Source organism: Pelophylax lessonae (assembly GCF_965119305.1).
Source record: "Pelophylax lessonae genome assembly, chromosome: 6".
NCBI lineage: Eukaryota > Metazoa > Chordata > Amphibia > Anura > Ranidae > Pelophylax > Pelophylax lessonae.
Window position 1 is genome coordinate 3287483 of NC_138773.1, and position 21297 is coordinate 3308779.

At 47.3% G+C, this 21297-nt stretch overlaps 1 protein-coding gene across 1 annotated transcript in view; it reads right to left on the reverse strand.

The window, feature by feature from the left end:
- PHGDH (phosphoglycerate dehydrogenase) overlaps positions 1-21297 on the reverse strand; it is a 51986-nt gene that overhangs the window by 25274 nt on the left and 5415 nt on the right. Inside the window, exons 2-8 of the mRNA XM_082262209.1 lie at positions 20160-20311; positions 19653-19718; positions 18635-18689; positions 18450-18548; positions 13494-13626; positions 13263-13411; positions 3738-3890 (exon numbers count right to left, since the gene is read on the reverse strand). Of these exons, the coding sequence (XP_082118335.1) occupies positions 3738-3890; positions 13263-13411; positions 13494-13626; positions 18450-18548; positions 18635-18689; positions 19653-19718; positions 20160-20311 (807 nt within the window). The remainder of the gene's footprint in view (positions 1-3737; positions 3891-13262; positions 13412-13493; positions 13627-18449; positions 18549-18634; positions 18690-19652; positions 19719-20159; positions 20312-21297) is intronic.

A 21297-nucleotide genomic window follows, 5' to 3' on the forward strand; every position in this document is an offset into this window, starting at 1 on the left:
GCAGCCCATAAACAATAATAATAAAAAAAAAAAAAAAATTAGCGGACATCACTGGGAGCCGGGCATTGGCTGAAAAGCTCAAAATTATATTGTCCAAGGTCTGCCCAGCAGTCTTTGCAAGTCACATAAATGTGTCAGCAGCACTATTAATTATGGAAGAGATCCTGAAAGAGTTGCTCAGGAGTCACATGCAACTTAGGTGTCTTCTACCAGCTGATCAGACTTTAAAATGTTAAGATTGAGAAGATTTATGTGACCAGATCTACATCTCAGCCTGATGAGGTAGACACGGCCCCCGACCGGACAGGCACCGGCAGACATGGCCCCCCCCACTGGACAGGCACTGGCAGACACGGCCCCCCGACCGGACAGGCACCGGCAGACACGGCCCCCCCGACCGGACAGGCACCGGCAGACACGGCCCCCCCGACCGGACAGGCACCGGCAGACACGGCCCCCCCGACCGGACAGGCACCGGCAGACACGGCCCCCCCGACCAGACAGGCACCGGCAGACACGGCCCCCTGACCGGAAAGGCACCGGCAGACACGGCCCCCTGACCGGAAAGGCACCGGTAGACACGGCCCCTCGTGGGACAGGCACCGGTAGACACGGCCCCTCGTGGGACAGGCACCGGTAGACACGGCCCCTCGTGGGACAGGCACCAGTAGACATACCCCTTCACAAGATAGTCACCAGTAGATATGGCTCTTTACAGAACAGGCACCAGAAGACATGGCCCCTCATGGGGCAGGAATCAGTAGACTTCACAGGACAGGCACCAGTAGGTATAGGGACCACTTGGATCGTGACTTGGCTACATCCTATTGTTAAGACGTAAGGGTCAGGACATAAAAATGTCAGCAGACAGAAGGCCATACTTCCATTACAGTGGTTGGGTGACACTGAGAAGGCCATTGGCCTCCCCCGCCCCTTATGTTTTACCTGTATCAAAGGCAGCCATGACCATCACTGAGGGGTGTATACATGTGATGTAGGCTGGGAAAGTAATAATTTGGGATGACCTTCTAGAAGGATCTATACTTCCAGGCTTTGCCTTCTGATGAGGTCAATCCAGGGGTCTAGTCCCGACTTCCCAGACTGCTGTCTAGTCCCGATGTAGCTGTGAGAGTTCCATTGCCTGTCAGGACATTGTCTGGCGAAGGAAACCAAAAGGCGAAATGATTCATTCTCCTGACCGCCCATCTGGGCCTAGAGTGTCCAAGGATGGCCAGTTGCAGAGACATAGGAAACTGAAAGGCAGTCACCCATCAGAGCGTACAGACTCTATAATGGCCTATGGAAGAGACCTATAGACCCTCAATCAGACCTGTGACAAAGAACCTTCATATTCTAAGCTGGCCTGTGGCAGAGGCGAAGGAACCTGGAAGACAGCTGCTATCTGTCAGGAACCTCATGCACCAAGTGTTCATTTTTGTGTGCATAGACGTGAGCATGGGAGTTTACCAAGACGTGCGAGGACAAGAAAAAGCAGGCACGGGCCATGACGCACACATGCATGCACGGGCGCGCCCACAGATCCTGCTTAGCATCATTGCTGCCTTGTCCATCTGCTGATTCTGCTACATCTGACGCTTCTCTTTGTATTCCTCTTGCTTGTTGTATCTGCTGCTCATCTGCGTTCTTGGTCCCAGCCTGGACTTCTGACTATGACGATGCCTCCTGACTTAGTACCTATCTGCCAGAAAGTTACTGACTCCCTGACTGCGTGTTCCCAACCTTGAAACCGATTGTGATCCTGTGCCTTTCTGCCTGGCTGCTGCTGAACATAGCTCGAGACCCAACTTCATAGTGCCACTGGGTGCATCCCTGCATTTCCAAGTTCAAGTTCACTACTCCAGCTTCCTGGTACTTGTGCCCTTCCACTGCCCTAGCAGTCCCTGCTTCCATTGTGCAAGAACCTACCCTCGTCATCTCGGGCTCCACCGGTGACACCATCTGGACCTGTAGAAGTTTGTTGAGTGGAGAGATTCTGGCTGCTGTTTTTAGGCATCCTGTAGACCCAACCCACTCTCCCAAAGACAGCTGGGCCAATATGATGATTGAAGGCACTGAAGGGGGGTAGTGTGACGCAAGGCTTTTATGGGGGTAGTGCTACAGTAGGATGGCTTGCTGGCCTTCCACCATTGCTGGATATCTTATACAGCCAGGGCATTTTTTTGTTGGAGATACAACAGCTTTCAGCTTAGCAGATTAACCGCAGTTCACAAATAGGACACTAGATGTCGCTAATGCTCAGTGATATGCTATGCATTATCTATGATGTGTTGTAATATCCTGTACACTGTACTGAACTTGTTGGTTATCTCTTCCTGTTCTGTTGTTCTTATTACAATGAGGTGACATCTTTGCTTTCTGTGTTATGTTCCAATAAAGAAGCCAGTTCCTGTTTACTCCACAATGTCTGATCTGAATGGACTCCGCTGCACCCAGTGATCGCACTCTGCAACATTTTTCAGCGGGAACGCGGGGGAACGCAGTTCCGGCACCTCCAGGACTAAATGTATGTAATGGCAAGGGGTGCTGGAGGTGTGCTGCAGGGTCTGTTGATGCTGGTTGCTGGGGATCTATTGTCACTGGAGGACATCTATTATTGCAAGGGGGTCTGTTGCTGGGGAGATCTGTTGTTGCTTGCAGGGGATCTATTGTTGCTAAGGGTGGGTCTTATGTTGCTGGGGGTCAGTGATTTCTGGGAGGGATCTACTGTTGTGGAAGAGGTCTATTGTTGCTGGCTTCTGGAAGATCTCTTCTCGCAGCCAGCATCAGCAGACCCTCTGGAAGAATAGACCCCCCCCCTCAACAACAATGGACCACCTACAAGAAAATACCACCCCCTTCCTCAGCAACAATAGACCCCGGAAGCAACAACAGATCTTCCAGCAGCCAGCAACAATAGACCTCTTCCACAACAGTAGATCCCACCCAGAAATGACTGACCCACCAGCAACATAAGACCCACTGTTGCTTCCTGGGTCTATTGTTGCTGAGGAAGGGGGTGGTATTTTCTTGTAGGTGGTCCATTGTTGCTGAGGGGGGGAATCTATTCTTCCAGAGGGTCTGCTGATGCTGGCTGCGAGAAGATCTGTTGTTGCTGCTAGGGAGGGGGGTGTTTTGCTGTGAGTGGTCCATTGTTGCTGGCTGCAGGGATCTATTCTACTGCTTTTCTTGTTATCATTAACAAGCTCAATACAAATTAGTACTGCAAATGTTACTGCATTATCTAAAAGGGGTGGTCTTGGGAGGTGGGTAATGGGTGGAACCAAGAAACGGTGCTCGGAGGTGGGTAGGGGCGGAGACAAGGGGTGACTTGAAAAGGGGGAGTTCCGGCACCTATTCTCTGAGAAAAAAAGCCCTGCATACAGCATTTAGAAATCAGCCTACACCCATCATATGACGGGGGGGGGGGGTCATCTTTCACATACATAAGAGTACAGTAACCATGATAACGGTTGTCTACCTTGTACGCTATCAGTGTGTGGTGTTCATACCTCTGGCCTGTAGATGTCACTACTTACACCTATTATATGTATAACCCTTTCCATACTCTGTACAAGTTCCTGTGTCTATGGATGCCGAAATGTATTAGACCACTCCGTGACTACTCTGCCCCCCCCCCCCCCCAGAACTACAGGGCACAACAACATGTATTGTAGAAAAAGTCAAAACTACAAACACAGGAGAGCAACACGAGAACACGACCCATCGACTCTACTTACCGCTCCAGCCAGAGCGCGTTCCTTCGCCAGATCCACAATCTGCAGCGCAATCTCCTCCCCGCAGCGGTTCTGGGCTTCGTGTGTGCTGGCCCCCAGGTGGGGGAGGCTGATCACCAGAGGGTGGTCTATGAGGGCCCGATCCCGGGGAGGTTCCTGGGTAAGAAGACGTTGAAGAAAGCAAAAATTTAGCGATAAGTCCCAAATTTCTCACATGAAAAATAAATAAATAAATAAATAGAAATAATAGGGATGAGCGCAACATTTCTGCTAAATTGATTTTGGGGCAATAAGACCAAATTCACATCCCCCGAAATGTCGCTAACATTTTCTTACACTGTGCAAAGTTGGTTAAAAAAAAAATGCAGTGTGATGTGCTTCAGGCCACAATAAACCTTGTCAGGATAGAGAGCAGGAAGACACTAAAGAACATCCAATCCCTGATCTCTTCTGCAGCGTGTGAACCCCAAAGTGCTCAGCTCTGAGCACTTCCATGTTCAGAGATGCTGGAAAAAGAGTGGGTCAAGCACAATCAGTTGGAGCAGAGGGCAGGGGTGATATTGGATGTCTAATAGATCCCTGGTGGCTCCATAAAGAATACCTGTCACCTGCTCAAATTCAGCTTGGATTCCCTGATCTCCTCTGTAGAGGGTGAACCCCGAAGCGCTCGGCTCTGAGCACTTCCATGTTCAGGGAAGCTGGACAAAGAGTGGGTCAACCACAATCTGTGCTCAATAAGTTGGATCAGAGGGCAGGGAAGACATTGGATGTCTAATAGATACCCGATGGCTCCATAAAGAGTACCTGTCACCTGAAAAATGCTATCATATAGGGGGCTTAGATTGTAACCCCCCATGACATAGCAATGAAGTCCAGTTTAAAAAAAAAAAAAAAAAAAGTAAAAAATGAAAATACATAAATAAAATAATAAATACAAATAAAAAAATAATTAAAAAAGCATACCCGTCAGTGTGCACATAGATATAAAAAAATCATATGTAGGGAGCTCAGATGAATGCAAACCACAATTGCGCATCACATATTGGCTATCACCGTTACCCCACCCCCCCCGGAGTGACAGAGATAATTCTCTGTTCCTCATTTATGGTTAACTTGAAACTGATGAAGTGTAAATATATTTGGAGCGTCATCTACTGTATGTAGAATTTCGGGTGCCATCATTTTTCTCCACTTGGTGGGCGCACGCAGTTTTAAGGCTGGACATATATGGTATCTAATTACTCGGCACACCCGAAAAAAATTTGGAGGACTGTATCATATGTATGCACTGCGATTCATTATAGATTTTGTTTTACTGACATTAACAATTGTGTGATTCTTGGGTGACCTAAAAAAATGATACTGTCACCATTTAATTCCACAGAGCCTTCTCTACAAAGAGGAAGTATCATTTGTTTTGTAGTATTCAGCTCCCCATGGGATGAAGTACAGGTAGTATTTTCTCCCTTCTTCCTAGGTGCATGAAATGATAGCTGCAGTGTCAGGCAAAATGCACCTCCTCATTGGTGCACAGCCCCCCCTCATTGGTGCACAGCCCTTCCTTCATTGGTGCACAGCCCCCCCTTCATTGGTGCACAGCCCCCCCTTCATTGGTGCACAGGGTCCCCTTCATTGGTGCACAGGGTCCCCTCAACACGACCAGAGACACGGCTGAATGACAGGTAAACAGGGGCGTGGGTTGCCAGGTGTAACTGGATGACCCCGCCCCCATTTCTAACTCTCATTGGGTGTCATTATGGGACAGGATCACACGGTGATGTCACTGGGTAACCCCTCCTCCCATGTTTATCTATTACTCTGAAATAACACTCGCCCAATGAGAGGTAGGCATGGGGGTGGTTTCACCCGGTCATGTCACAGGATAACACCCGCCCCCCCCCCCCTTTTTTTTTTTTTTTTTTTTGCCTACACCGTTCTTTTTTCTTCTTAAATTTTTGTTTGCCAGCAATTCTGTTTAGATTTCAGCTGTCAGTGGGGAACCCGCTGACAGCAGATGAGTCATCCGTTGTTAGGGATGCAGCAGCCGGCTTCCCGACCCGTTCCTTAACAACCAGCTATTCCTATGCATAGGTCTGCGCCTCCCCTCTTTCTGCATTCTGGTTCTGGGGGGTGCAGACACACGTTCGCACTCAAAGCCGCCTTCTCCTTGCTTGCTGCATTGTCAGGGGGGGGCTGTGCGATAAGGAGAGGGGGGGTGCACTGTGCGACAACACCGCTAGCAAGGAGAAGGCGGCTTATAGAGCGCGCACCTGTCTCCAGCTACCAGCACCGGAATTCCATAAGGAGGTGAGGCGGGTCAGCTGGGAGCTGGAGACAGGCGTGCGCTCTCTAAGCAGCCTTCTCTTTGCTTGCTGTGATGTTGGGGGGGCTGTGCTGGAAGAAGGGGGGGGTGTCCTGCGCGACAACACAGCTAGCGAGGAGAAAGCAGCTTTGAGAGCGAGAACCGGAATGGATAAGGAGGTGAGGCGGGTCAGTTGGGAGCTGGAGAGAGGCGTGCGCTCTCTAAGCAGCCTTCTCTTTGCTTGCTGTGTTGTTGGGGGGCTGCGCGCTGAAAAACTGGGTGCCCTGTGCGACAACACGGTTAGCAAAGAAAAAGAAGCTTTGAGAGCGCGCGCATGTCCCCACCTCCCAGCACCGGAATGCAGAAGGAGGTGAGGTGCATCAGCTGGGAGCTCTCTAATCAGCTTTCTCCGTGCTTGCTGCGTTATCAGGGGGCTGTGCACCGAGGAGGGGCGGTGCTCTGTGCAGCAGCACCACTAGCAAGGAGAAAGCTGTTTAGAGAGCGCACACCTGTCTACAGCTCCCAGTAGCGGAATGCATAAGGAGGTGAGGCGGGTCAGCTGAGAGCTGGAGACAGGCGCTCGCTCTCAAAACGGCTTTCTCCTTGCTAGCTGCATTGTTGGGGGGCTGCGCCTAGGAGGGAGGGGGGGTGCTTTCTCCTTGCTAGCTGCATTGTTGGGGGGCTGCACCTAGGAGGGAGGGGGGTGCTTTCTCCTTGCTAGCTGCATTGTTGGGGGGCTGCACCTAGGAGGGAGGGGGGGGTGCTTTCTCCTTGCTAGCTGCATTGTTGGGGGGCTGTGCCTAGGAGGGAGGGGGGGGTGATTTCTCCTTTGCTAGCTGCATTGTTGGGGGGCTGTGCCTAGGAGGGAGGGGGGGTGCTTTCTCCTTGCTAGCTGCATTGTTGGGGGGCTGCGCCTAGAAGGGAGGGGGGTGCTTTCTCCTTGTTAGCTGCATTGCTGGGGGGCTGTGCCTAGGAGGGAGGGGGGTGCTTTCTCCTTGCTAGCTGCATTGTTGGGGGGCTGTGCCTAGGAGGGAGGGGGGGTGCTTTCTCCTTTGCTAGCTGCATTGTTGGGGGGCTGCGCCTAGGAGGGAGGGGGGGTGCTTTCTCCTTGCTAGCTGCATTGTTGGGGGGCTGCGCCTAGAAGGGAGGGGGGTGCTTTCTCCTTGTTAGCTGCATTGCTGGGGGGCTGTGCCTAGGAGGGAGGGGGGTGCTTTCTCCTTTCTAGCTGCATTGTTGGGGGGCTGTGCCTAGGAGGGAGGGGGGTGCTTTCTCCTTGCTAGCTGCATTGTTGGGGGGCTGTGCCTAGGAGGGAGGGGGGTGCTTTCTCCTTGCTAGCTGCATTGTTGGGGGGCTGCGCCTAAGAGGGAGGGGGGGTGCTCTGTGCGACAACACCATTAGCAAGGAGAAGGCTGCTTAGAGAGCGCACGCCTGTCTCAAAGCTGCTTTCCCCTTGCTAGCTGTGTTGTTGCACAGAGCACCCCCTCCCTCCTCAGGGCGCAGCCCCCCAACAATGCAGCTAGCAAGGAGAAAGCAGCTTTGAGAGCGAGCGCCTGTCCCCAGAACCTGCCCAGGCAAGCACCGGAATGCAGGGAGTTGCATCGGCTGGGACCTGGAGATGCTGCTTGCTCTCAAAGCAGCCTTCTCCTTGTTAGCTGCGTTGTCGGGGGGCTGCACCCGGAGGAGGGGGGCGCTCTGTGCAACAACACAGCTAGCAAAGAGAAGGCAGCTTTGAGAGCGAGTGCCTGTCTCAAGCTCCCAGCACTGGAACGCATAAGGAGGTGAGGCGAGTCGGCAGGGAGCTGGAGATAGGCATGTGCTCTCAAAGCGGCTTTCTTCTTGCTAGCTGCATTGTTGGGGGGGGGGGGGGTGTTACTTGAGAGAGGGAGGTTCTCTGTGCGACAACACAGCTGGCAAGGAGAAAGCAGCTTTGAGAGCGAGCGCCTGTCTCCAGAAACTGCCCCAGGCAAGCACCGGAATGCATAAGGAGGTGAGGCGGGTCAGCTGGGAGCTGGAGACAGGCACTCGCTCTCTAAGTAGCCTTCTCCTTGCTAGCTGCATTGTTGGGGGGCTGCGCCCTGTGGAAGGGGGGGGGACGCTCTGTGGAAGGGGGGCGCTCTGTGAAAGGGGGGCGCTCTGTGGAAGGGGGGCGCGCTGTGGAAGGGGGGGGCGCTCTCTGGAAGGGGGGGGGCGCTCTCTGGAAGGGGGGGGGCACTCTCTGGAAGGGGGGGGGCACTCTCTGGAAGGGGGGGGCGCTCTCTGGAAGGGGGGGGCGCTCTCTGGAAGGGGGGGGCGCTCTCTGGAAGGGGGGGGCGCTCTCTGGAAGGGGGGGGGCGCTCTGTGTAATAACACCGCTAGCATTGCACGGCACCCAGAAAAAAGACAAAATATTACATTGCATTTCATGTAATTAGAAATAATGATACTTCCTCTTTAAAGGAAAATGCGTACAATTTGGGGATTTTTTAGCTAATTTTGTATCCAAAAATATAAATTTTATTCTGTGAGAAAAATGTAAAAATTAGCTTCGTTAGCGAGAGAGGGAAATCACCACAAAAGTGGGACTTTTTTTTTTTTTATATTTAAAGTGAACATTTTTATTTTATTTTTTTGTTTTAATTCCCATCCTCAATGCACAGCTAAGCGAGGATGGTGCCCTCGGAGCCCGCGCAAGACGCGCTGCAGGCCCCTCCCCTCCAGGGGCCCCTGTGAAATTTCTGTGCATACCCAAGATTCTGCAAGCTGCCTGATTATTTTTATATTTTTTCTACTTTTTATATAAAATTTAATTATTATAATAATTAAATTTTATATAATTAGTATTATTATTATAATAAAATACATTTTTTTAATGCATTTTATTTTCACTTTGTTTCCTTTATATTAAAAATAAGAAAAAATAAGAAAAAAATAAATACATAAAAATTGATAAGAAAAAAATAAAAATAAAAGTAAATAAAAATAATTAAAAAAAAATTGAAAAGCACCTCCGTCTTTTGGTGAATACGCGCAAACGCACCTGTAGATCCGGCACACATATGTAAACAGCGATTGCGTCACATGTGTGAGGTCTCGCCGCGAAGGTTGCAGGGAGGGGCAGTTCACAACACATGCGTTTTTTTTTTCTGCCTCAAAAAACGCATGGATAAGTAGGTTATATGGTTTTCAATAGCATAGTTCCCACCAGTGCATTCCAGTTTCAGAAAAAAAAAAATTTTAATAATAAATAATACTTCATGTATATAACAATTAAATAAAGAAAAAAATAAAAATAAAATACATGTTTTCATCTTATTTTTATATAATAATTTAATGATTATTATCATAATAAAAATAAATAATATTCATCATAATAGTAATAATAATAATAATAATAATAACAAAAAATAAAATATGTATTTTATTTTCATTTTTTTTCTTTATATAAATTTCATTATTTTTTTAAATATTTTTCTTATTTTTATTATATAATTATTATTATGAATAATAATATTCATAATAATAATACAATGATATAAAAATATGTATTTTATTTTCATTTTTTTCTTTAATTTTATTTTTTCTACTTTTTATATAATTTATTATAGTAATTAAATTTTATCTAATGTAATTATTATTATAAAATAATTTTTTTATTTATTTTATGTTCAGTTTTTTTTTAATTTTGTATTAAAAAGAAAACATAAAAATGAATAAGAAAAAATAAATAAGAAAAAAAATAAACAAAAAATAGATAAAAATTGAAAAGCACCTCCGTCTTTTTGTGAATATGCGCAAGCGCATGTGTAGATCCGGCACACATATGTAAACAGTGATTGCGTCACATGTGTGAGGTCTCGCCGCGAAGGTCCACTTCACACCACATGCAGTCCTGTGCGTTTTTTTTTTTCTGCATCAAAAATGCATGGATAGTAGGTTATATGGTTTTCAATAGCATAGTTCACACCAGTGCGTTCCAGTTCCAGAAAAAAAAAAAAAAAAAGTAGAACATGCTGGATTTTTTTCTGCAATGGACTTCACTGGAACGCGATAAAACGCATTGGAGGAGTCATGTTCCTATTTGAGGTTAAGAAAAAAAAAAAAAGAGGAGGGAAAAAAAAAAAAAAAAAATGCACCGGACTGCATCAGAAACATGTGAAAAACGCATGTAGAAAAGCATCCGAACCGCGTTTCTAGGGTGTGAGCCGGCCCTGAGGGCAATGATCCTTGGGCCATAGATTACGATTTACTCTACACTGATAACCTGTATAGACTTTTAAAGCACCCCCTATGGACAATTTTAGGTACTGCAGTTTATTGCCATTCCAGGGGTGTGCACAATTTAAAAATCTTGACATATTTGGTATTTATTTACTCCATGAAACATTATATTTCATATTTTACCAAAATACTGGGTATTATATTAGGCTTGTGTGAACTAAAATTCATTAAAGTGGATTTTTTTTCCTCTGAAAATCTGCAATTGATAAACGGCTGTGCATATATCGTGCCATATAAAAAAAATTGCAGCAACCACCGTTGTATTCTGTGGGGCCTCTGCTTTCAGTAAATATATCATGTTTGGGGGTGAAAATAAGAAAAAAAAATTAAAATACATGAAAATGAATAATAAAAAATAAAACAAAAAAATAAATAAAATAAACAAAAATAAAAAATTACGATATACTCTAGACTGATAACCTTTATAGACTTTATGGACAATTTTAGGTACTGCAACTTGTTGCCATCCCAGGGGTGTGCGCAATTAAAATCTTGACAGGGTTGATATTTATTTACTCCACGAAACATTATATTTAACTAAAATACCGGGTATTATATTAGGCTTGTGTGCACTAAAATTCAGTGGATTTTTTTTTTCCACTGAAAATCTGCAATTGATAAACGGCTGTGCATATATCGTGCCATAGAAAAAATTTGCAGCAGCCACCGTTGTATTTTCCGGGGCCTCTGCTTTCAGCAAATATATCATGTTTGGGGGTGAAAATAAGAAAAAAAATAAAATATATTATATATATATATATATATATTTATTATTAATAATAATAAAAAAAAAAAAAAAAAGGATTACGATATACTGTAGACTGATAACCTGTATAGACTTTATGGACAATTTTAGGTACTGCAACTCTTGTTGCCATTCCAGGGGTGTGCGCAATTAAAATCTTGACAAAGGTTGATATTCACTTAGGCTCCATTCACACCTGGGCGTTTTTGTTTCAGGCGTTTTTGCAGGCGTTTTACAGGCGTTTTTTGTGCAGGCGTTTTTAGATTGACTAGAGACCAATGGAAAACGCCTGTAATCTGCCCAAAAAGAAGCTCATGTACTTTTTTGAGCGTTGGGCGTTTTGCTTCAGGCGTTAAAACGCTCAGATGTGAACAGGGGCCATTTAAATGAATGGGGTTTTACTTGTTGGGCGTTTTGGAAATGTTTCTTTTGAGCGTTTTTGGAGCTGAAAACGCCCAGGTGTGAATGGAGCCTTACTCCATGAAATATTTTTTTTTTTAGATTTTTTCAAAACACTGGGTATTATATTGTGTTTGTGTGCACTAAAGTTCATAAAAGTGGATTTTTTTCCTGAAAATCTGCAACTGATAAAAAAAACGGCTGTGCATATATCGTGCCATATAGAAAAACTGCAGCAGCCACCGTTGTATTCTGTGGAGCCTCTGCTTTCAGCAAATATATCATGTTTGGGGGTGAAAATAAGAAAAAAAAAAATGAAAATATTAAAAAAAAATAATAATAAAAAATACATAAAAATTAATAATAAAAAATAAAATAAAATAAACAAAAATAAGAAACAAAATTACGATATACTCTACACTGATAACCTGTATAGACTTTATGGACAATTTTAGGTACTGCAACTTGTTGCCATTCCAGGGGTGTGCACAATTAAATTTTGACAGGGTTGGTATTTATTTACTCCACGAAACATTATATTTTACCAAAATACTGGGTATTATATCAGACTTGTGTGCACTAAAATTCATGAAAGTGGATTTTTTTTTTTCAATGAAAATCTGCAATTGATAAATGGCTGTGCATATATCGTGCCATATAAAAAAAATTGCAGCAGCCACCGTTGTATTCTGCGGGGCCTCTGCTTTCAGCAAACATGTCATGTTTGCGGGTGAAAATAAGAAAAAAAAAAAAAATGGAAAAAAAAAAATTATATATATATTATATATATATATAATTTTTTTTTAAAATATTTTTTCTTTTTATATATACACACCCCATTAGATTGTAAGCTCTTCTGAGCAGGGCCCTCAAAATCCTCTTGTATATGTACTGTCTCCCTCTAATATTGTAAAGCGCTGCGTAAATTGCTGGTGCTATAGAAATCCTTAATATTATTATATGTATACATACACATAATATTATTATATTATATATACACACACATACACACACATACACACATAAAAATAAAAAAAAATAAAATAAATAAACAATATACTCTACACTGATAACCTGAATAGACTTTATGGACAATTTTAGGTACTGCAACTTGTTGCCATTCCAGGGGTGAGCGCAACTAAAATCTGACAGGGTAGATATTTATTTACTCCACAAAACATTATATATTTTATATTTTACTAAAATACTGGGTATTATATTAGGTTTGTGTGCACTAAAATTCATTAAAGTGGATTTCTTTTCCACTGAAAATCTGCAATTGATAAACGGCTGTACATATTTGGTGCAGCAGCCGCCACCGTTTTATTTTCCAGGGCCTCTGCTTTCAGAAAATATATCATGTTTGGGGGGTTCTCAGTCATTTTCTAGTGACATAAAATGCAGATTTTTACATTTTACGAGAAATGTCCATATTGCTGCGGGCAGGAAGAGGTGAACGTGGATTGCTGCTATTTTTAGATCTGCCCAGATTTAAAAATTGATGAAATATTTCAGCAAAATCGAAATATAGATCATTTCAGTGAGGACTGAGGACTCCGGACTCTGCGTCAGGCCAAGGTCACATGACTGGATAATGTAACCCCTGAGGGGATTCCCCCTTAAAGCCAGCAGGTTCACGGAGGTCACAGGAATCTTGAAGTGACCTTTCTGCCGGAGCCGCCATATTGGAAAGAACCGGCTTCCACCGGCACTGCAGATTGCCTTTATCTCGGGTTACTGAGTAACCGACATGTATGGATAAGTGGCGTCTAGGGGTCAGAGGTCATCCTGGTATCACAGCGTCACCTCCTAGGTGCTCTCTTACCTCTGTGAACACATCCAGCCCCGCGCCTCCACACTGCCCGCTCTCCAGCGCCCGCAGCAATGCCGCCTCGTCGATGATGCCACCCCGGGCGCAATTGATCACCTGAACGCCGCGCTTGCACTTAGCGAAGGAGGCGTCATTGAGCAGACCTGCGATGAGACAACAAGAGATGAGAGGGAAGGCGAGAGGACACAGAAGGCAGACGCCATGGAGGAGGAGGTGCGGGCGTACCTGTGGTGGAGGGCAGCAGCGGGGTGTGCACTGTGATATAGTCGCACTGCGGCCAGATCTCTTCCAGTGAAAACTGCTGAACCCCAAACTGTTCCGTCACCTCCGGGGGGATGATGGGGTCGTATCCGATGGTCTGTGGGAAGACAGAGGTGGTGATTGTGGGGGGGAGCAGGAGGACAGACAGGCACCATATTCCAGTATATGCAAAAGGACAGAGACGTAGCTGAGAAAAGATGGAGGACGGGGGGTGGGAGGGCAAGATGGAGGCCACACCGCTTCCTGAACTCTGTGTATGGCGGTGCAGTATAATGAAATAGAAGGAGTAGAAGGTGCCGAGTATCAGGCGGGAGAAGAGAATAGAATATACAATATATAAAGATGGGGGTAAGAAGGTGCTAAGCAGGACAGAGGGGCAGATAGACATACTGCTTCCAGAACTCTGTGTATGGCGGTGCAGTATAATGAAATAGAAGGAGTAGAAGGGTCGAGTTCTAGGTGGGAGAACAGAGGACAGAATATGCATTATTCAAAAGATGGGGGTAAGAAGGTTCTAGGCAGGACAGGGGGGCAGACGGCCATACCGCTTCTTGAACTCTGTGTATGACAGTCCAGTATAATGAAATAGAATGAGTAGAAAGTGCCGAGTATCAGGCGGGAGAAGAGAATAGAATATACATTATATAAAGATGGGGGTAAGAAGGTTCTAGGCAGGACAGACGGACAGATGGCCACACCGCTTCCTGAACTCTGTGTATGGTGGTGCAGTATAATGAAATAGAATGAGTAGAAGGTGTTGGGGTATCAGGCAGGAGAAGAGAATAGAATATACAATATATAAAGATGGGGGTAAGAAGGTTCTAGGCAGGACAGGGGGGCAGACGGCCATACCGCTTCTTGAACTCTGTGTATGACAGTCCAGTATAATGAAATAGAATGAGTAGAAAGTGCCGAGTATCAGGCGGGAGAAGAGAATAGAATATACATTATATAAAGATGGGGGTAAGAAGGTTCTAGGCAGGACAGACGGACAGATGGCCACACCGCTTCCTGAACTCTGTGTATGGTGGTGCAGTATAATGAAATAGAATGAGTAGAAGGTGTTGGGGTATCAGGCAGGAGAAGAGAATAGAATATACAATATATAAAGATGGGGGTAAGAAGGTTCTAGGCAGGACAGACAGGCAGACAGACATACTGCTTCCTGAACTCTGTGTATGGCGCTGCAGTATAATGAAATAGAAGAAGTAGAAGGTGTCGGGGTGTCAGGCATGGGGAAGACAGGACAGAATATACATTATATAAAAGGAGGAGGCAAGAAGAGGACAGGCAGGACAGAAAGCCGCCTCCTGCACTCTGTGTATGGCAGGACAGGTAGAAGCCAGTTACCAGGATGAGAGGAGAGAAGGAAACAGCAATAGAACATACAATGTGTAAAAGGTGGAGGCAAGAAGGTGACACACGGGCGGGCGTACTGCTTCCTGAACTCTGTGTATGGGTGAAAAGTACAGTGTAATAAAAGGAATAGAAGTCCTGAGCAACAGGTAGAAGAGATGGTGGAGGAGGAAAGGGTGGTGGAGGAAAGGATGTACAATATAGAATGGTGATAAAAGGAGAGACTGCCACCTGCACTCTGTGTATGGCTGTATTGTATGGGGAAATGAAAAAAAAAAAAGCTAAAAGGACACCAATTTTCAGGAAGAAAAGGGAGGTGGAGGATGGGAGGACAGAAAAGAAGATATATAAAGGCCGAGCTTGTGATTATAGGCAAACAGCCATACCGCCTCCTGCACTCTGTGTATAAGAGAAGGCATAGGGATATAGGTAGAAGAGGGGGTACGGTATAGGGATATAGGTAGTAGAGGGGGTACGGTATAGTGATATAGGTAGTAGAGGGGGTACAGTATAGGGATATTGGTAGTAGAGGGGGTACGGTATAGGGATATAGGTAGTAGAGGGGGTACGGTATAGGGATATAGGTAGAAGAGGGGGTACGGTATAGGGATATAAGTAGAAGAGGGGGTACGGTATAGGGATATAAGTAGAAGAGGGGGTACGGTATAGGGATATAAGTAGAAGAGGGGGTACGGTATAGGGATATAGGTAGAAGAGGGGGTACGGTATAAGGATATAGGTAGAAGAGGGGGTACGGTATAAGGATATAGGTAGAAGAGGGGGTACGGTATAAGGATATAGGTAGTATAGGGGGTACGGTATAGGGATATAGGTAGTAGAGGGGGTACGGTATAGGGATATAGGTAGTATAGGGGGTACGGTATAGGGATATAGGTAGAAGAGGGGGTACGGTATAGGGATATAGGTAGTAGAGGGGGTACGGTATAGGGATATAGGTAGAAGAGGGGGTACGGTATAGGGATATAGGTAGTAGAGGGGGTACGGTATAGGGATATAGGTAGTAGAGGAGGTACGGTATAGGGATATAGGTAGTAGAGGGGGTACGGTATAGGGATATAGGTAGTAGAGGGGGTACGGTATAGGGATATAGGTAGAAGAGGAGGTACGGTATAGGGATATAGGTAGAAGAGGGGTACGGTATAGGGATATAGGTAGAAGAGGGGGTACGGTATAGGGATATAGGTAGAAGAGGGGGTACGGTATAAGGATATAGGTAGTAGAGGGGGGTACGGTATAGTGATATAGGTAGTAGAGGGGTACGGTATAGGGATATAGGTAGAAGAGGGGGTACGGTATAGGGATATAGGTAGAAGAGGGGTACGGTATAGGGATATAGGTAGTAGAGGGGGTACGGTATAGGGATATGGGTAGTAGAGGAGGTACGGTATAGGGATATAGGTAGAAGAGGGGGTACGGTATAGGGATATGGGTAGTAGAGGAGGTACGGTATAGGGATATAGGTAGAAGAGGGGGTACGGTATAGGGATATAGGTAGAAGAGGGGTACGGTATAGGGATATAGGTAGTAGAGGGGGTACGGTATAGGGATATAGGTAGAAGGGGTACGGTATAGGGATATAGGTAGAAGAGGGGGTACGGTATAGAGATATGGGTAGTAGAGGAGGTACGGTATAGTGATATAGGTAGTAGAGGAGGTACGGTATAGGGATATAGGTAGTAGAGGGGGTACGGTATAGTGATATAGGTAGTAGAGGGGTACGGTATAGGGATATAGGTAGTAGAGGAGGTACGGTATAGGGATATAGGTAGTAGAGGAGGTACGGTATAGGGATATAGGTAGAAGAGGGGTACGGTATAGGGATATAGGTAGAAGAGGGGGTACGGTATAGGGATATAGGTAGAAGAGGGGGTACGGTATAGGGATATAGGTAGTAGAGGGGGGTACGGTATAGGGATATAGGTAGAAGAGGAGGTACGGTATAGTGATATAGGTAGTAGAGGAGGTACGGTATAGGGATATAGGTAGTAGAGGGGGTACGGTATAGTGATATAGGTAGTAGAGGGGTACGGTATAGGGATATAGGTAGTAGAGGAGGTACGGTATAGGGATATAGGTAGAAGAGGGGTACGGTATAGGGATATAGGTAGAAGAGGGGGTACGGTATAGGGATATAGGTAGTAGAGGGGGTACGGTATAGGGATATAGGTAGTAGAGGAGGTACGGTATAGGGATATAGGTAGTAGAGGGGGTACGGTATAGGGATATAGGTAGTAGAGGGGGTACGGTATAGTGATATAGGTAGTAGAGGAGGTACGGTATAGGGATATAGGTAGTAGAGGGGGTACGGTATAGTGATATAGGTAGTAGAGGGGTACGGTATAGGGATATAGGTAGTAGAGGAGGTACGGTATAGGGATATAGGTAGTAGAGGAGGTACGGTATAGGGATATAGGTAGAAGAGGGGTACGGTATAGGGATATAGGTAGAAGAGGGGGTACGGTATAGGGATATAGGTAGAAGAGGGGGTATGGTATAGGGATATAGGTAGTAGAGGGGGGTACGGTATAGTGATATAGGTAGTAGAGGGGTACGGTATAGGGATATAGGTAGAAGAGGAGGTACGGTATAGGGATATAGGTAGAAGAGGGGTACGGTATAGGGATATAGGTAGAAGAGGGGGTATGGTATAAGGATATAGGTAGAAGAGGGGGTACGGTATAGGGATATAGGTAGAAGAGGGGGTATGGTATAAGGATATATGTAGAAGAGGGGGTGTGGTATAGGGATATAGGTAGAAGAGGGGGTACGGTATAAGGATATAGGTAGAAGAGGGGGTGTGGTATAGGGATATAGGTAGAAGAGGGGGTACGGTATAAGGATATAGGTAGAAGAGGGGGTGTGGTATAGGGATATAGGTAGAAGAGGGGGTACGGTATAGGGATATGGGTAGTAGAGGAGGTACGGTATAGGGATATAGGTAGTAGAGGGGGTACGGTAAAGGGATATAGGTAGAAGAGGGGGTACGGTATAGGGATATGGGTAGTAGAGGAGGTACGGTATAGGGATATAGGTAGTAGAGGGGGTACGGTAAAGGGATATAGGTAGAAGAGGGGGTACGGTATAGGGATATAGGTAGAAGAGGGGGTACGGTATAGGAATATAGGTAGAAGAGGGGGTACGGTATAGGGATATGGGTAGTAGAGGAGGTACGGTATAGGGATATAGGTAGTAGAGGGGGTACGGTAAAGGGATATAGGTAGAAGAGGGGGTACGGTATAGGGATATGGGTAGTAGAGGAGGTACGGTATAGGGATATAGGTAGTAGAGGGGGTACGGTAAAGGGATATAGGTAGAAGAGGGGGTACGGTATAGGGATATAGGTAGAAGAGGGGGTACGGTATAGTTATAACTAGAAGAAGCCAATTACCAGGAAGAGATGGAGGACATGAAATGAGTCGGTGATGATAGGCCGGCAGCCCCACTGCCCCCTGCGCTCTGTGTATGGGGGGGGGGGACAATACTATAAATGAGGGTGCAGGGAATTGTTGAACATTTGTCCAGACACAGATCCCCTCCTCTTACCCTCATCTGGAATGACTGCATCCTGGTAGCCACTTCCTTCCCAATCCGGCCCAATCCCAGAATTCCCAGCGTCTTCCCATGCAGCTCGGAGCCCATATACTGGAGAAGAGAAGAAACGTCCATCCATAAGAAACAATCCAATGGGAATACCAATCTATGGATACCAGGCCGCCGTCCGCTCCTACCTTCTTGCGGTCCCACTTCCCGTCCTTCATGGAGGCCGCCGCTTGTGGGATCTGTCTGGAGAGGAGGTCGGAGGGTTACAGGGCACAGAATGTATGGAGATAAATTACCCCCACCCCTCCCCTCCCTATCAGGATGCTGTGGTTCTATTAGGTGCCATTTGACAGGTGTGGGTTGGAAATTATAATAACTGTCCACACTGGCTGACCATACCAACTCTCTGCACCGACTGACCACAATAACTGACCCCACCTGACTCCCCGCACCAACTGACCCCACCTGACTCCCCGCACCAACTGTCCACACTGACTCCCCGCACCAACTGACCCCACCTGACTCCCCGCACCAACTGACCACACCTGACTCCCCGCACCAACTGACCACACCTGACTCCCCGCACCAACTGACCACACCTGACTCCCCGCACCAACTGTCCACACTGACTCCCCGCACCAACTGACCACACTGACTCCCCGCACCAACTGACCACACTGACTCCCCGCACCAACTGTCCACACTGACTCCCCGCACCAACTGACCACACCTGACTCCCCGCACCAACTGACCACACTGACTCCCCGCACCAACTGTCCACACTGACTCCCCGCACCAACTGTCCACACTGACTCCCCGCACCAACTGACCACACTGACTCCCCGCACCAACTGTCCACACCTGACTCCCCGCACCAACTGACCACACCTGACTCCCCGCACCAACTGTCCACACTGACTCCCCGCACCAACTGACCACACTGACTCCCCGCACCAACTGACCACACTGACTCCCCGCACCAACTGTCCACACTGACTCCCCGCACCAACTGACCACACCTGACTCCCCGCACCAACTGACCACACTGACTCCCCGCACCAACTGTCCACACTGACTCCCCGCACCAACTGTCCACACTGACTCCCCGCACCAACTGACCACACTGACTCCCCGCACCAACTGTCCACACTGACTCCCCGCACCAACTGTCCACACCTGACTGACCCCAGGATGGAGCCGACTTACCTGGACAGGCTGAGGATAAATCCACAGGTCAGCTCGGCGGCACTAATACTGTTTCCGGTGGGGGTGCTGTGGGGGAAGGTAGACATGTCAGAAAGGTTGGAAGATGACCACACACACATTACAATCTAATTGTCTTTTGTATCCCCCCCCCAAATGGCATAATCTGATAGTCAATGCATGGATAGGGTTGTCAGGTGGCAGAACATTCCACTAGATGGACTAACAAAGGTTAATATCCCTCAGACTAGATCAGGGGTCTTCAAACTATGGCCCTCCAGTTGTTGAGGAACTACAATTCCCATCATGCCTAGTCATGTCTGTGAATGTCAGAGTTTTACAATGCCTCATGGGATGTGTAGTTCCACAACAGCTGGAGGGCCGTAGTTTGAGGATCCCTGGACTAGATCTTACATGACCCCCCCCCCCCCCATCCCCTACACATTTCTTTCAGCCTGATCTCAGATTGCAGCGTGTGTGGTGATCATTCCAGGACATCGACTCACGTACTTCATGACAATGATCCCATTTTTGGTAGCGGCATCCACATCCACGTTGTCCACTCCGGTCCCGGCCCGTCCAACCACCTTCAGCCTGCTGCCGGCAGTCAGGACCTCTGCGCTCACCTTGGTGGCCGAGCGTACAATGAGCCCATCATAGTCCTAGAAGGGAGAAAGGGACAAACCACTGGAGACAGTATAACCATACGGGTCTATATATACCTTCCCCCGCTGTCCCGGGAGGTGCAGGGACCACCGAGTCCTTACCAACCACTGACGTCATCGACTCCATTCACTTACATGGTGGAGAATCCTCTCCATTGTGCTTTTGGGTTGTGGAGAGGAGGTCCTTGTCCTAATCAACGTAGGGACACTGTGCTTTACTAGAGTAACCCTCATGCTGAAGGCGTGTCTTCTGCTATGGTGCCCCCTTCCCCTACACACTCATTCACATGGGGGGCGGGGGCAGTATCTGGGAGCCACTATGTTGTTAAAACGGGGTTCCAGATTCTGATAAGCCCCCAGGCCACAGATCCCCACAACCACCAGGCCACCGATCCCCACAACCACCAGGCCACCGATCCCCACAACCACCAGGCCACCGATCCCCACAACCACCAGGCCACCGATCCCCACAACCACCAGGCCACCGATCCCCGCACCCACCAGGCCACCGATCCCCACACCCACCAGGCCACCAATCCCAGCAACCACCAGGCCACCGATCCCCGCAACCACCAGGCCACCGATCCCCGCAACCACCAGGCCACCGATACCCGCAACCACCAGGCCACCGATACCCGCAACCACCAGGCCACAGATAGCAAAAACCACCGATACCCGCAACCACCAGGCCACAGATACCAAAAACCACCGATACCCACAACCACCAGGCCACAGATACCAAAAACCACCGATACCCACAACCACCAGGCCACAGATCCCCACAACCACCAGGCCACAGATACCCACAACCACCGATACCCACAACCACCGATACCCACAACCACCGATACCCACAACCACCGATACCCACAACCACCGATACCCACAACCACCGATACCCACAACCACCAGGCCACCGACACCAACAACCACCGATACCCACAACCACCAGGCCACCGATACCCACAACCACCAGGCCACCG